Below are 15,602 nucleotides of genomic sequence, written 5' to 3' on the forward strand. Positions count from 1 at the left end.
TCATCTCATTAGATAAAAGCTATGAAACGCTCTGCTCTGGCTTATCATTCAGATACAGTATATCATAGGAAAATTATAAATCTATTCTTCAGGGTAAAATTTGTGGGGGGATTTAATTTGCATTTTACTTCACATTATAGATTTACTGTTATCTGTGAAATTACCATTATCTGGAGGGATCTGATGGAAATCTGGTTTACAGCAGGGTGGTTTTACACTCTGGGTCACCTCCTCACAGTGTAACCACTAGGGGACACTCTCGTAGACCTGCAGCCTGACACTGTGATGGAAGTAAAATAATGGATCTGGGATGTCAAACTAGACACTTACATGCTGTGAATGTTAATGTTTCTGCTGGCACACATAACAAACAGTGCAGTGATGCAGGAACAATTCCTCTAAACCACATATTTTTCCTCTATGTTATATTTTGTTTAAAAAACAACGGTTTAAAACAAGGACACACAGTCCACATTTATGTAATATTCAGTAGACTACTCATTTATTCCACACGGTAGATTGAGAATGTGATGGTCTGAGTATCGATGCAGTTCATATTTGGAGAACAGCAGGAAACTAGAAGGGCCCCCAGAAAAGATAAAGCTCCCAGGCGGTGAATAGAGAGTCCACTTGAGCCTTGCAGAATGTGGGTCCTTGAGGCTTGGACATGGTGGTGTTTCGTCAGAGGAAATGGGATGTATTTGCATGGACAAATTCATCAGAGCCAGGGCCTTTCCCAGATCAGGGGGATCACAGTGTTTGAATTGGCTGAGCTCAGTAGGGCCTAGCAGGGCTTGGGCAGAGCACATCTGTACACACACACACACACACACACACACACACACACACACACACACACACACACACACACACACACACACACACACACACACACACACACACACACACACAGCACCTCGAGACTGCCAGTCCTTTGTCAGAGCACAATGACAATGGAGGATGTCCAGAGTGATGTGTACCCTGTGAAAAGTTCACAGACAGTGGAGTATAAAGACATATTTTATCTTTGCCAGGGTTTCAACACTTTATAATGGATGCTATATGTAGAAGGACAATTCACTGGTATGAGCAAGACCTGCACTACACTGGTGAAATTTGTTGTCGTTTTTGGATTATCAGTACATATACTGTAGGCCAGCTGAGCATTTCACATATTCATGGAGCATCAAAGATTTTTTCACCTGGAACATAGTATTACTTCAATTTAAGATAACTTTCTGTGGGGACTTAATTTAACATCTTTAAATCTTTTCTGCCTGATTATTTTTTTTATCAGGCAGAAAAATCCTCCCTGAGATTTTTTGTATGTATATGCTGTTATTGTGATAGTTAATCTGTGTTTAAAAAAAAAAAACTCCTAAAGCCATAAAAAGCAGACAACCATGACTTAAATCTGTCTCATTAAGAAGGGAAACTGAATGCTGTGAATGGATGTGGCTTTACTGTATATTTGTTTGCAGTGGTACATTTACTTAAGTACTGTACTTTTTTAAAGGTGCTTGGTTTTTTTACTAGTGTTACTTCGCAGATTAATATTTTACCTAAAAAACATGATTAGCTTGTGATATAATGCACCATCTAGCAGCAAAAAAGTAGGTAAATCAGCTTCACTATGATCTGCTATACCATTTATACAGTAATGTATAAGTAATAATAATTAACATGACATACGTGATATAACACTGACATTTTACTGCTAACTAAAGATTTTAGATGCAGAACTTTTACTTGTAACAGCTTATTTTTGTTGTTGTGGTATTGCTACTTTTACTTAAGTAAAGGATAGGAGTACTTCCTATACTTTTACTATAAGCCGTATAATACTGACCCTTAAAGCATTTCTTATTCCTATTTTACAATTGTACCACTAGGTGAGTTAACAAAACAAGCTCCGAAATATTCTCCTGTGGGATATCAGGGTTTATAAGTTTAAGACCATCATGTATGTTGAACAATTTACATTGCTTTTACATCTTCACATGAAGCCACAGTTGCAATTCTGCCGTCCTCTGCATCTCCCTCCATCTCCCTTCATGTTAGGAGATCCTCCTGTGTAGAAATGACGGGCATCTCCCAGCGATATGACACATTTGGCTCTTTGTTCTCTCCCAGTAGAAGCCTTTTTCATCCCAGTGGGCAGACACCCCAGTCTTTCACTAGACTTCCACACATTCTCACTACCAAAAGAGACACTCACCAAGTGATACTTTTGTTCAATTTCTCCCCTAATCGTCGTATTGGAGAATGTTTTGAGTCAGCAGTGGGATTTTTGACGGCCCCACACATCAATAGCTAGGAGCCTGCTCTCCTAAGTCACATGGTACAACATCCTTTGATAAATGCAACACTGTGTTGTGTCACTAAAAGCCAATTACACCATGCTTTTTATGATTGATCTGCTCTGACAGTAGTGGATGGCATTTAAATCAACAGCCCCCGGAGCCATCTCTAGGCATAAATGGTGGTGGTTATGGAGGGTGGCGGAGGGTTATGGGTGCTTTAATCTCATTTGCTTGGTTGCTGAGTTGAGTTTCTAGATCACATGTTTTCAAAAAGAGAGCGGGAGAGTGGCGGAGATATCCAGCAAGCCTCTGCTCACTCAGCTCGGGAAGGCTGCTCTCTCGTACAACTTTGATTGTCCCCCATGTCGACAGCTTGATCCACAGCTTCTGAAGTACAAGGCGCACACTGGCACTTATAAAAGCATGTAGGGAGGTGTCATATTGAACGCAGGATTGCTTTTTAATCCCAAGCACATTGACTATTCTTGTCAATAGAACCCCAATACAACTGCCAGCTTGAGCTTTTTTTCCTACAGGATTCTTGCTGGGCTTAATTTTCAAAGTGAATGCACAGATGCCAAGGAAGGCTTTTTCTTTCTATCCCCCACACCCCCCCACACACACACACACACACACACACACACACACACACACACACACACACACACACACACACACACACACATCTCCCCCACACACACTGCTCTGCCTCACTCTGTGTTTGTCCTGGAAGTCTATGCCAAGAGCAACATGCGTGAAGCAGAAAAGATCAGTGGGACGCTCCTCCACCGCCTGTTTCTCAAGACTGAATGACCTGATGGGAAATATTCCCCTCACCTGCTCCTCTTTTAATTAATAAGCTTTTATATTAAAAACTCCTCTCTTTTTTTATTTTCATCATATGTCTATTTAAGAGCATTGACAAAAGTAAAAACTGCCTCAGTAACTAAAACATATGTGGCCTTCTTCTGAAACTGAATCCACTGTCAAAGAACAAGTCTTTTTTTTTTGTCCTGCTCGTCTCTGTGTTTGAATAATTATAATCCACATCATTAGACAAGTTTCCCACTGTATCTAAATTAGAAGGTCTTCTTTTAGGCCGGACATCACAGGTGTTCCCTTGGTTTCAAGTCTCAGGAGATGGAAATCTTTGAGGATACTGACTATTAACCCATGCTCTAATCATCTAGTCAGGAGGGGGTATGAAACCCGCCAGAAGAATGAATTAATACGACCCGCCAAGGAATACATGAAGAAAGCAGTGAGTGTCCATTTGCAAGGCTTAGGTACAACTGTCATAGTTTCTCTCATCACGGCGCAGCCCCTTCATCTCCCCTTGATGGTGTCATGGAAGTGAGAGGCGTGAAAGCACAGTGACACTCCATGAGCCCGTTCCACCCGCAGCCGCTAATTCATCATGACAAATGTGCTCAGATGATCTGGCCCAGCAGCACTAATGGGGAGAGGAGAGAGCACACTTCATTTGCACAAGACCCACTCCAATTAATCCATCCAGCTTTACTCTGGGCTAATTGGAGCGGGGCCCTCCCTGCCTGTGTGCTGGTAATATACCCGACACAGTTTAATGGCTCCTGTTCTCAAAGATCATACTTTTTTTTTTTTGCATGTGTGTGTTTTTTTATGTTGATTGTGCCGAAAGGGAATTTGAGGATGTAAAATCTGTCTCCGTGATCCTAAAACACAAGGCCCTCTCACAAACATGTGTTCATAATGAGCAATTAACTGCTCATATTTCCATGTTATCATATTTTACACTTTCCTTTCTTCTAGTTTTAGGTTGAGATTCAGAAACTGTGGATACTCTTTCAAGCACATTATTAAGTGCATATTTTAATGCGACAAAATATCTTGAATTTAGTTTGTTCACCAAATGCTAAATGTATTAATGGCAGAATAAATGAGTGGATAAATAAATAAATACATATTAGCAGATATGTCATATGCTAAAAGCAGTATCATCACTAGCTTAAAAGTACTCTCACGTCATATGTTTTGGCTTGTTTTGACTACAGCTCTCTGTGTGTGTGTGTGTGTGTGTGTGTGTGTGTGTGTGTGTGTGTGTGTGTGCGCGTGTGTGCCCCACATTGCTTTGGCTCACTTTAAAACCTTTGGCACAAGTAGGAAGTTCTTTGTCTAAAGTTAGAAGTGGTCTTGCTGTTAATGAATCCATCATAAATGGATTTTGATCTCTCCAGTGTTTGATTGATGTTTCTAAAACACACTTGGTAGTGCAGAGTCCTCCGAGAAAGGCAGGCGCTGATCCAGTGTTTAAGTTTTTGGCTCGTTGTCAGACCATGTCTTTAAGAACTGACGTGAGTCTTGAAATGATAGAGCAGAAGCCGACTACATATTTGCATTTTAGAAGTTCATCTGTGTGCGGTAGAAAATCTAGAACAATTGTTGGCCTGTCACTTCAGCTTTATCTTAAAAAACTTACAAAGGTTTTCCTCCTTGCCATACACGGCTGCTTGGGTAATGCTGCCTCCTGTGTCTGCAGACGTATTTTTCTAAAGGTGTGTGTGGCACATCTGTGCAGCTATTGTTTATTCATGGAGTAAACCCTTTGAAATGTGTTAAGATACTTCCCACTCATTATAAAAATCCTGCCACCCATGGATTAGGACTTTGATGTCACCAATCCTGCTTCAAAGGCTTCTTTCACTGCTATTAATCACAGTTTAGCCTCTGAAGATATAGCCAGAGAAAACATTTGGACATCTTGTGCAGAAACTTTGAAATGTTCAGACTGTCTTGCATATGCTATGTTCATATCCTTTCCGCTGTGTGTGGGGCTGTTGGACTGCTGTGCACGCAGCTGCACTCCTGAGTCCATGGGATTCAGCTCAAATTTAGGCTCCCTCTGAAATGTCTCTCATACTGTGCTGCAGTATGAACACTACTTTTTAAATAGTAGTGTACCTTTGATTTCCTTATATCTTGTATGTTAAAAAGGAATATCACCTCAAAGTGTTTATTGTGTCTACATGTTTGATAGTTTACTCTCAATAATGATTTCTTCCCTTATATTTCACACAGCAGTTAAAACTTTTTCTCAGCTTTCAATAAGACCTGACAAGACTACTTGATTACTGTTTTCATGTTTTGGTATTGAACAGGAAATCTGGCGATGTCCAGAGCCCGAATCACAGCTGCCTCCAGATCTCTGCCACTGCAGCTCGGTTCAGGGCGCACCAAGGTGAGGCTCCTGTTGCACAAATCATCACATCTGAGAACATAATGTTTTTTTATTTGTTGCTCAGAGGCATTTAACCATAAGAAACCCAGTAAAACTTGTGCTGTGAAGCATAGCCACATTAATTGACTACCCTGTTATGTTTGCTGTCTTGCTTGTGGTAATGCAGCATGGCCATCTGGCATTTGGTATCTACGGTATAAAAGTAGTTTTCGGAGTTACTAACTACTGTTGTTTTGTTAATGTGCACTAAAGTATTTGAAAAATGTGTAGGTCCTCTGAAATCAACTCAAATAACTACATCAACATACTTAAATAAGAGAACAGAATAGTTTTTATGAGTCGTATATTCCACAATAATTCTTGATGTAGCCACATTCAAAGGACACTGACAATGTTTGCATCCATATTGTTTATCAATTATGTTCTTCATGCAGTTTCTTTGAGTGCATTTTTATGGTGTGACACACACACACACACACACACACACACACACACACACACACTAACTATACTGTGTTTTAGTACAAGAAAGCTAGCCCAAACGTTTCTTGATAGCAGAACTTTTTCACTCTTGGACTCACACTCCAACAGTTTCATTTCACTGTCTATTTTACTTTATTTAAGGGGATTCATTTGGTCAAATCATAATGTCTGTATGAAACTGAAATATCTTTGTCCATTGTGGAATTGTTTTTGGTTGGTCTTTGTTAAACAGAAACATAATTCACATTATGATTTACAATGGAAACCCCCTTAAAGGTGAATTTCAGCTTCTTGTCTTTCCACTTCTCTCTTCCTTTATTTGCATGTTATTCACCGACGTGCCATACTCAAAGTCTCCCAAATACCTATTGAAGGTAAGACTTCTGTTTAAATACTAAATTAGTCTAAATCTAAATATGTTTCTGAATCATAGACCAGTTCCAAATTCCAAACAGTCTTTGAAAAACATAATTCACTGAAATCAACTGCTCATCATTGTAATCCAAACTGAAACTTCAGTAATTTTGAATTGTGTGTGCAGCTTCAATCCTCTGACATCAATCACAGTCTGGCTTTGAAAAATGTAAATCATTTCCTTTCAAGTATTGTTTCACGCAGCCACAATTCTGCAGCAATAATGTAAACAAATGCTCTGTTTTGTATCTTTTTAAATGATAGAAATACTTAATGTGGAAGACAAATACAGGCCAACATAACTGTTGAGAAACTTTGTTGAACTTCCCCTAAGCACCTACTCAGTCTTGAACGAGAAAGGGCTTCTTAATAACAACTCAGTGTGATTGATGTAAAATGTATGCAGTCATGTTCTTAATCAGAGTTGGGCAAAAGTTTACAGAAACTGACACTTACAAAAAGTTACCATTACGACTAGATTAAAGAAGTGTGACAGTTGTTCGACTAGTGGAAGTGAGTCCTGGATAACCATTTCTGTGTGATCTGCTTTCAAAATAAAGTGTAAAAGCATCCGATTCCTCTCTTCATATAAGTCAGAGAACGTTTGACGTACCTTTCTTTCTCTGCACTGGGATGGAATAAAGAATTAAAATATGCACTTTGCTACGTAGACTTACCATAAAATATCCATTGCATCATTAATTTTGATGAAACCATGAACTGCAAAGGCCATTAGAAAGCTTATATTGTGTCCTCGTTAATCCGTCGTTGTCGGGATGACTGTCTGCTTGGTGACGGCTGGTCTCATTACTCAGAATGCTCTGCAATTTCCCCATGCCCCACAGCAATGCAGAATTATTCTCTAGATTGTTAGCTTTACGTGTTTATGGGGCTATGCTATACAGACGGCACAGTTAGTACAGCTGTGTAATCCCAACTGGCCCATTTAGAGGAAGAAGACCTGTTGTAATAATACCTTTATCTCTACAGAGCCCACAAAGATGTCAGGTTGCAAACAAACTGAATCTCATTTATATCTGCTGCTTTTGCAGTGATGCTCTTGGCCTGAGTCAAGGCAACATGTTCATTGTGACTGTTTGTGTTCAGGTGGACACCATGGAGATGATGCGTCACCCAGAAGAAACCACCAACATGAGGAGACAGACTGTAGCCTCCTATTTCCGTGTAGGTGTATTCTCTTTTATGCTGCTCAACTGTCTGACAACAACCCGTTTAAACATGTTATGAACTCTTCTGTTCAATTTTAAAATCATAATTGTGTTGACTCACACAAACGGTTCCACAATTTTTCAGAAATAACAATTTGACTCTTGAAATAAAGCAGAAAAGGGCACCAAATGAAATGAGTTGTGTCAATGTTAGACTACTAGCCAAAATCCATTGAGATGTTGGTTGAATCATATGTTTCTATTTATTTCAGTTTGATTAATTTTAAATTAGAATCTGCTAATTTCTTTTAATGTATGTACCACTCTGGGAGATGTACGACATGACGTGCTCAGTTCACACATTCTTGCTTGCCTCTAATGATGACATGGAGATACCCAACCTAAAGAGAGACTGTTAGTAGTAGTATTAGTAGTTCATACCTTCAACCTACTGTATATGCTTAATCTACGGTAACACCTGATAACAAAAATGCATAGCAGTAACAGCAGACCATAACGAAGCAAACAGGAGCTCAGGGTGAGAACAGAAAACGTACCGTACCATAATATGATCAAATATATCTTTAGAAATAAAGACTAATAATCAATATTTTTATTCTAACAATAGATTAAATGACTACAGTATGTGTACGTCAAAGATGTTGTAGTAATGAACAAACGGAGATTGATCATCCAACTCTGCAGTTCGCCTCAGCTCTACGGAGCGTTTTAGCGTCTTTCAGCTTATTGTTTTGGTTTTCTGGCCTGCAAATCTGTTGGCACCAAATGGCAGACAGACAAAGTTGCAACTACATCATGCAGCATTTAGCAGCTAAAGAGCCAGAAGTTTCCTCAGGAGATGGTGGAGACCAAAACAGAGTTAAAAGGAGAGTGAACATTGGGCTTACTTTTGTTAGGTGGCCAGAATTCCTTCTACAAATAATTGCTAATGTTGATCTGTGTCTGCTGGATATGTAAATAAGCAACATTAGCCATAATAACTTTATATGGTGATGATGTGTTGATAAGATGATATATACTGTATGCTCTGCTGCCTCCAAGGCAAAACAACTTAATGTATTCAGCTTTAAACAATCAGTTTTTGTCTTGCCTCACCATTTTTAAACATTACCACAATTGGTTATTTTACTGTAAATAACAATTGCAATTTAAAAAAAAAACTCTGCTAATTCAGTTATTTAGGTTTGTTATATGAGAATGAAAAAAAGACAGATCCTATTGGGACATACTGTTAATTACTATTCGGCTCTGTCTGTAAAAAGTTGAAGTGCAAATCTTTATAGCTGGACTTACACCATATGATAACTTCTCTTTTTTCTTGCCTTGAATCTGCCCACTGTTTATCTTTTTTTTTGTCATTGTATATCTTTAGTACTCCCTGATGGACTTGCTGTCTAAGATGGTGGTGGGTCAGCCACACTTTGTGCGCTGCATCAAACCCAATGATGACAGGCAGGAACTGCGCTTCTGCAAGGAGAGGGTGATGTTGCAGCTGCGCTACACCGGAATCCTGGAAACAGTGAACATCCGTCGGCAAGGCTACTCCCACCGCATCCTGTTTGAAGAGTTTGTCAACAGGTAAGAGTGATGTCAAGACAGGCAGCACCTACACTCTGCAGCACCTACACTCTGCAGCATGCATAAATGTGGAGCGCCGACTCAACCCCAGAGTGCAGAACAAGTGAGCTGTGCTCTGCATCACACACAAACACAGGTTCTTTAATTAGACAGGGGTACAAGTTGAGCAGGGCAAAAGGCTGACTAATTGGCAGTCATTAGTGATAGTGCAAGACAACATTCTACAGCTCTTTTAACTGGGTGGATATTCCAGTCTTGAAAATATGGATAAAATTCAAACAGGGAGGAACTGTGATTATAAGGGGTGATGCATTAATGGATTTCCTTTTACTATTCATAAAGAGTTTGTTCTTTAATTCAGTGACCTGGAAAAGCTCAAATGTAGTCTCATGTGTGTCCCATTGGTATTACATTAGAACACAATTAAAACAAGATTTCATCATTAGCGGGACTTTACGTAAGGGTGTTGTTTTTGTTTTTAAAAATGTGGGACAGGATATGTTAACGTTAATAAGTGTTACGTATCCCTGTTCAGGGTGCAAGATCCAATACTTTATTGCCATTTCATTTCAACAAAGTTGATATGAATTTGGTTTGGTGAGCTCAAAAACAACAAGAACCCCACTCACATAATGTGACCACCTCAGGACATAGAAATAAAGTAAGTAATAATAATAAATAATTAAAACAAGCATTCCCATCTGGATGCTGTCAGTACCACACCAGCTATGATCCATACCATTGTATACAGTACAATACATACCGGTACATACCCTTACATTGTCTTACAGACGTGAATAATAGCAGCACATTAATAATTAAAGGGATACTTCACTGATTTAGCATTGAGCTTTGTATCAGTAGAAACACAGTAGTATTTTTGAATGACCTTGCTTCCCTCCCTCATGTCCCTCTGAGACGAGAGATCTCTGTATTGTGGGTCTGGAAAAAATCTTCCGATGACACAAAATGACGTTTTTTGCGTCATCGGAAGATTTTTTGCCCAGAGGCAATGGACTACAGCCAGTGGTAGGAGCTACTTCCGCATGTTTTCAACCCGCCCATAGGGGGTTGGACTGTCGTCTTCAACCAAGCTTCCCGAAGGAAAACGAGCGTCAGCCATCTTGAAGCTTCGCTAAACAAAGCTCCGTCTTCTTAGCAGAAAACTTTTGAAACAATTATGTGCATTCAAACTACTGCACATGTGTACCACCGGGATACATTGGTACAAATCGGAGAATATGCAGGAAACTTTGTTACAGACGGAATACTCGACACACTACGCGAGCTTCGCCTGTTACGGAGACCAGCACCTCAGCCTGCGGTGTCGCCCGATGGCGCTAGTCGGGGAAAGGGACCTCGACAGCGGTTCGACCTCGGTGGAAAGCTAATGTTAGCCGGCCACCTGTTCAATCAATCCTGCTTGCAAGTGTCCGCTCATTAGACAACAAACTGGACTACATCCAACTTTAACTAAACTCCCAACGCGAGTTCGGAGACTGCTGTGTTTTTGTTTTTATGGAAACATGGCTGAACAACAGTGTGCCGAACTATCCAGCTACCAGGCCTGCTAGCCCTGCTGTGTCGCCGGATAAAATTCGTGGAGGTGGGCTGTGTTAACACGGACTGGTGCAGAAATGGGGTGCTTGTATCCAACTACTGCTAACCGCTGGTGGAGTTTGTGACTGTTAAATGCCGACCATTCTACATTCCACACAAATTCACGGCTGAGTTTATACTCAGTGTTTACAGCCCACCAAGCGCTAATGCTATGCGTAAGCTGAACTTTACGGAGCCTATAATGTGTGTGCACTAAATGTAGCCTGTTTCGTATGTCATTTTTATATAATGTCGTTTTTATATATTTTAAATGTGTAACACCACTTGAGCCACGGTGAAACGTTGTTTCGTGTATATGGTTGAAATGACAATAAAACACACTTCAGTTGAGTTGACCGTCTCACTGTCTGTCTGTACACGGTAGGCGTGGCTTGGAAGTGGAGACAAGTCTCCACTCTAAGACAAGTCTGTGGGAAAATGCAGGGAAACTTAAGTTTGATCAATTCTCCTTTGAAATATATTCTTGCCCCCTCTGATGTGGAGACTTTAAGATGATATAACATTTAATTAACTTGGGCTTGTGGCCTGTAGGGAAAAAAACTTTGAGAGGGATGGTTAGTCTCACTGCTTTAGGAAGGCTGTAAAAATTGTGCCTAATTTTGGTGTCCTAAAATTTTGAATGTCCTAGTTTTGGTTCCAATATTTAAAAGTGTTTGATTATTGAAAACCATCAAAAACCTGAACGATCATTTTACTGTTTTCTCTACAACACCTGAAGTGTTTGTGAATGAGAGGGTGTGTTACCACTTCAGACTACATTTTAACCTTGCTATTGAATCCATATGATCCTACCTGAGCCAGGCAGAAGTCATACAGACGGAGTTGAACGGCTAAACTGCACCTTTAGTGAAAACTGATTTAAATTTGTGCTCTCATATCAAAGGCTCGTCTGATGTTGCCAAGCAGTGCTTTGTATTTACCATCAAAGAAATAACAGGTATCAACAGGAATTAGAATGAAAGGCTGTAGACTGAGGTGGGGAGGGGAGTTCAAAGAAGTTTTTCTTCATGTTGTTCTTCTTTTTGACCAACGCCAGAACACAAGAGATGAACCAGTCGTTTTGGAGCCTTTATGTCCCTGAGCAAACAGTTAGAGCCACTTTGTCCTATGCTGGTATTTTGTAAACTACAACAAGAGGATCAGTGGACGGAGCCAGACAATGTGAGCGATAAACATGCAGTGGAGCTGATGAACACCGATAGGCCCGGGCTGATGGGCATCTTCTGTGGCCACTGAAATAAGAGACGATGATCCATTCAAAAGAGCTCAAACAAAGGGCCTCTGTTGAAGACTCATGTCTCAGTCAGGCTCATTTTTCTGCCCTGACTGAGCAAGCGATTTTCCAGCTGTGGTGATGCTTCTAGTAGTTGTGGGGGGAAGAATGCAAAGATTTCTAGTCTCTCCTTGACCAATGTTAGATTAAATAACTTTCAAACGTGGTCAGTTACTAAAGTGGAGCTCCATGTTTGTAATCAGTTATGTAATCGACTGTGTGACCAAAATACTTGTAGTTTACCTTTGGATTATTCACCTGTACAGTAATCCTAAATCTTACAGTTTATACTAAACTACACTACACTTTTTTATGTTTTAAACAAAGAATATAACATGTTTTAATGAGCCGTACAGGTGCTGATAGGCAGATATTGTTTATCTTTGGGAATTGCCAAGCTAGCTGTTTCCCCCAGTTTCCAGTCTTTATGCTAAGCTAAGCTAACAGGCTGCTGGCTGTGGCCTACTATTTACTGGACAGTTATGAGGGTGTTATCAATCTTCACATCTAACTCGAATCGTGAATAAGCGTATTTTCCAAAATGACAAATTTGAAATTGAAAAATTGTATTTTACTGGCAACAAGCAGTAATCCATTACTAATCAATAATTAATAATCCAATGTGTCTTTGTTATTTATGGATCAATTTCTTGTTGCAAACACCAAATGGTGTCAGAAAAAGATGACAAAAAAATCGGAACACTAGTAATAGTTTAGTAATCCCTAAATGGTGATTTTATATATATATAACATAATCTTTAAAGATTACAGTTTTTTTTAAACTTTCATTTTATGATCTGATCACAAAAATCTTGCTACAACTCGACTCTGCTCTTAACTACATTAGATCAAATATTTCATTGTTTTCCCCACTGCCTGTTCTCATAGATATTACTACCTTGCGTTTCGAGCTCACCAGATGCCTGAGACCAGCAAAGAGAATGTTATCGCCATACTGGAGCGGGCCAAACTGGAAGCCTGGGTGCTGGGGAAGACAAAGGTAATGTAGTTATTACACCAATAAATTAATCAATAAATACATTTGTGTTTGTATTATACATTTAACCTAAAATCACCAATAATCATGTATAGAAACAGCAGTACAGAGATCTAGACTGAGATACTGGGGATAGTCTAACCTGGGCGAAACATTCTGTCAGGTTTTTCTTAGGTACTACCATGTGGAGCAGCTGAACCTGCTGCTGAGGGAGATGATAGCTCGGGTGGTGGTGATGCAAGCTTACACTAAAGGCTGGCTGGGCACCCGACGTTACCGAAAAGAGAAGCAAAAGAGAAACCGTGGGGCTGTCATCATCCAGTCAGGTACACTTGTATTAATTAAACCGTAAACAGAGGAACATAATTATTAAAACGTAAGTAAAAAAAAATAATACAAAAATGCAAATGAACGTGAAAATCCTGATGTATTCTTTTATCACGTAATGATGAAACAGGTGCAAATTTTATGTGAATCTGACTGCTGGTTTCTTAATGACCTCTAGTCTATTATTTGCCTGTGAGTCTTCATAAAAGAGATGAGTTTGATAACCACAGCTTGACCTACATGGGTTAAGAGCAATGCTTCAGAGCAGACAATAAGACCTCAGAGAGTTCAAAGGGATCCATCCATCTGCCACCTGGTTTAGCAGTGTTTTGAAGTGGGATCTTGTGTAATATGTGAAGTCTATTTTGTTTCACAGAGGCAGGTCAGCGATCTCTTGCACACACACACACACACACACACACACACACACACACACACACACACACACACTGTCTCTTTTTCTTTCTCTAGCCTGGAGGGGCTATGTTGCTCGGCAGAACCTCAAGCAGATAAAAAAGGAGCGGGAAGAGGCCGCTATCTGCATTCAGTCAGGTAAAGAAATTTGTACATGTTTCTTCTTAACTTCTTCATATTTCCAAGTGCAAACCTCTGGAATTTCCCATGGGTCCGGTGGAAATACACTCCACTTTTTTATTAATTTTCAAAAGGAAAATGGATAAAGGCCTGAAAACCTTCCGTCTTTGTGAAACACCTTTTTGATCTCAAAGAGTGCCCTACGAAACAGTGATAATTAATTAATAATGCATAAAGAAAAGCTTTTGAAAGTTTGGGCAGCATTTGGTCCCCATGTTTCAGAAGAACAGTGCATACTGAGATCCTTTTTTTCCTTTCATCTCTTTCCCAGTAAAGGCAAGAGAGGGGCTTATCCCTTCTGTTTCCTCACGACTTCCTCTCTCAAATTCCTGGCCTATTACACAGCTCTCACATACCAGAAACAAGATGCCTTTTTATACTGTCAACCTTTTCATCTGAAATGTAAATTAATTCTTACTCAGTGTGCCTTGACGAAGATCAAAGTGGGCACATTAACCTTCCCGGGCCCCCCCCCCCGGGCCCCCCCCCCTTCATCCCCTCCTTGGAGCCTCTGACTGGAGGACAAGGGAGGGTGCCAAAAGGGGCAGGAGAGAGGAGGGCAGGGGGAGGAGATTTGGCATTGTTTCCCCCGGCTCTCCTAAGGGCTGCCCTCATCTGGCACATGGAGCATCTCAGTCGCCTGCACACCTTGTGTAAATGTCCTCCATTAAAACCCCTTGTAAATAACGCTGCAGAATGGGTAAACATGGTTTTGGTGTGAGAAAAGCCTCTCTGTCGCCGCTGTCTTTCTCTTTAGAGAAGTGTGTTTGTGTGTGGCCGCTGGGGTTCAGGGGGGGTGGGGGGGGGACCTGAACCTGACATAAGTGGGGCCTCAGCCCCCCGGCGGAGCACTCCAGCACATTCACATTGTGTGTTCTCTGCAGCTTATAGCCTTTGAGGTGGGCTGCATTTGCATTCTGAAAATAAACAGATGCCTTTCAAATGTATGAGCCTGGTGGCTTCTCAGATCTCAGCGGGGCCTGGGGGACATGCTCACCATCGATCAGATTAGACCATGCAAAATAGAACCATGGCTCAACAATGTACTTGAGCTTCATTTTCCTGCGCATATAATTTTACAAGAAAAACACAAAGCCTGTTGACGGAGTAAGTCATCAGGCTCTGTTTACCATCCATCTGAACCCAGTGTGTCTTAATAATCACACAATGTTTTCCCACTGCTACACTACACTCCTTTAATGGATGATAAACACATTTCACAGGTTATTTTAGTGCTTTGATACGTTGCGGTGAATTGTGTTAATTGCAACAATTATATTTGATAACTGCCTCAGTGGACTATGTGTATGTTGTTTAGATGAATAGCAGAGGGTTTTCTGACCATGTGAGAGCATGTCTGACATTCATATCCTGTGCAGCTTACAGGGACCATCGGGTGCGTCGGGACCATGTACCCCAGGGGCACATATGCCTCCCTGAGGCTGGAGGAAAGACCACCAAGGAGGAGCATACAGGGTGAGCCTTGACATCTTTTGTCCTTCAGGATCGATTCTCATCGAAAGAATGTTTTCCTGCAGTTTTGATTTTTGTAACATCTTTATTGGGGCGGCTGTGGCTCACTGGTAGTGCGGTCGCCTGCCAATCG

The 15,602-nt window shown here is 40.6% G+C and overlaps 1 protein-coding gene across 1 annotated transcript in view; it reads left to right on the forward strand.

Moving 5' to 3' along the window:
- The window catches only part of myo3b (myosin IIIB), a 56,476-nt gene that overhangs the window by 26,379 nt on the left and 14,495 nt on the right, over positions 1–15,602 (forward strand). The window contains exons 24-31 of the mRNA XM_078262892.1: positions 5,441–5,520; positions 6,357–6,377; positions 7,525–7,602; positions 8,980–9,185; positions 12,967–13,078; positions 13,239–13,401; positions 13,874–13,954; positions 15,376–15,472. Of these exons, the coding sequence (XP_078119018.1) occupies positions 5,441–5,520; positions 6,357–6,377; positions 7,525–7,602; positions 8,980–9,185; positions 12,967–13,078; positions 13,239–13,401; positions 13,874–13,954; positions 15,376–15,472 (838 nt within the window). The remainder of the gene's footprint in view (positions 1–5,440; positions 5,521–6,356; positions 6,378–7,524; positions 7,603–8,979; positions 9,186–12,966; positions 13,079–13,238; positions 13,402–13,873; positions 13,955–15,375; positions 15,473–15,602) is intronic.

This window comes from Sander vitreus, chromosome 11 (assembly GCF_031162955.1).
Source record: "Sander vitreus isolate 19-12246 chromosome 11, sanVit1, whole genome shotgun sequence".
Lineage (NCBI taxonomy): Eukaryota > Metazoa > Chordata > Actinopteri > Perciformes > Percidae > Sander > Sander vitreus.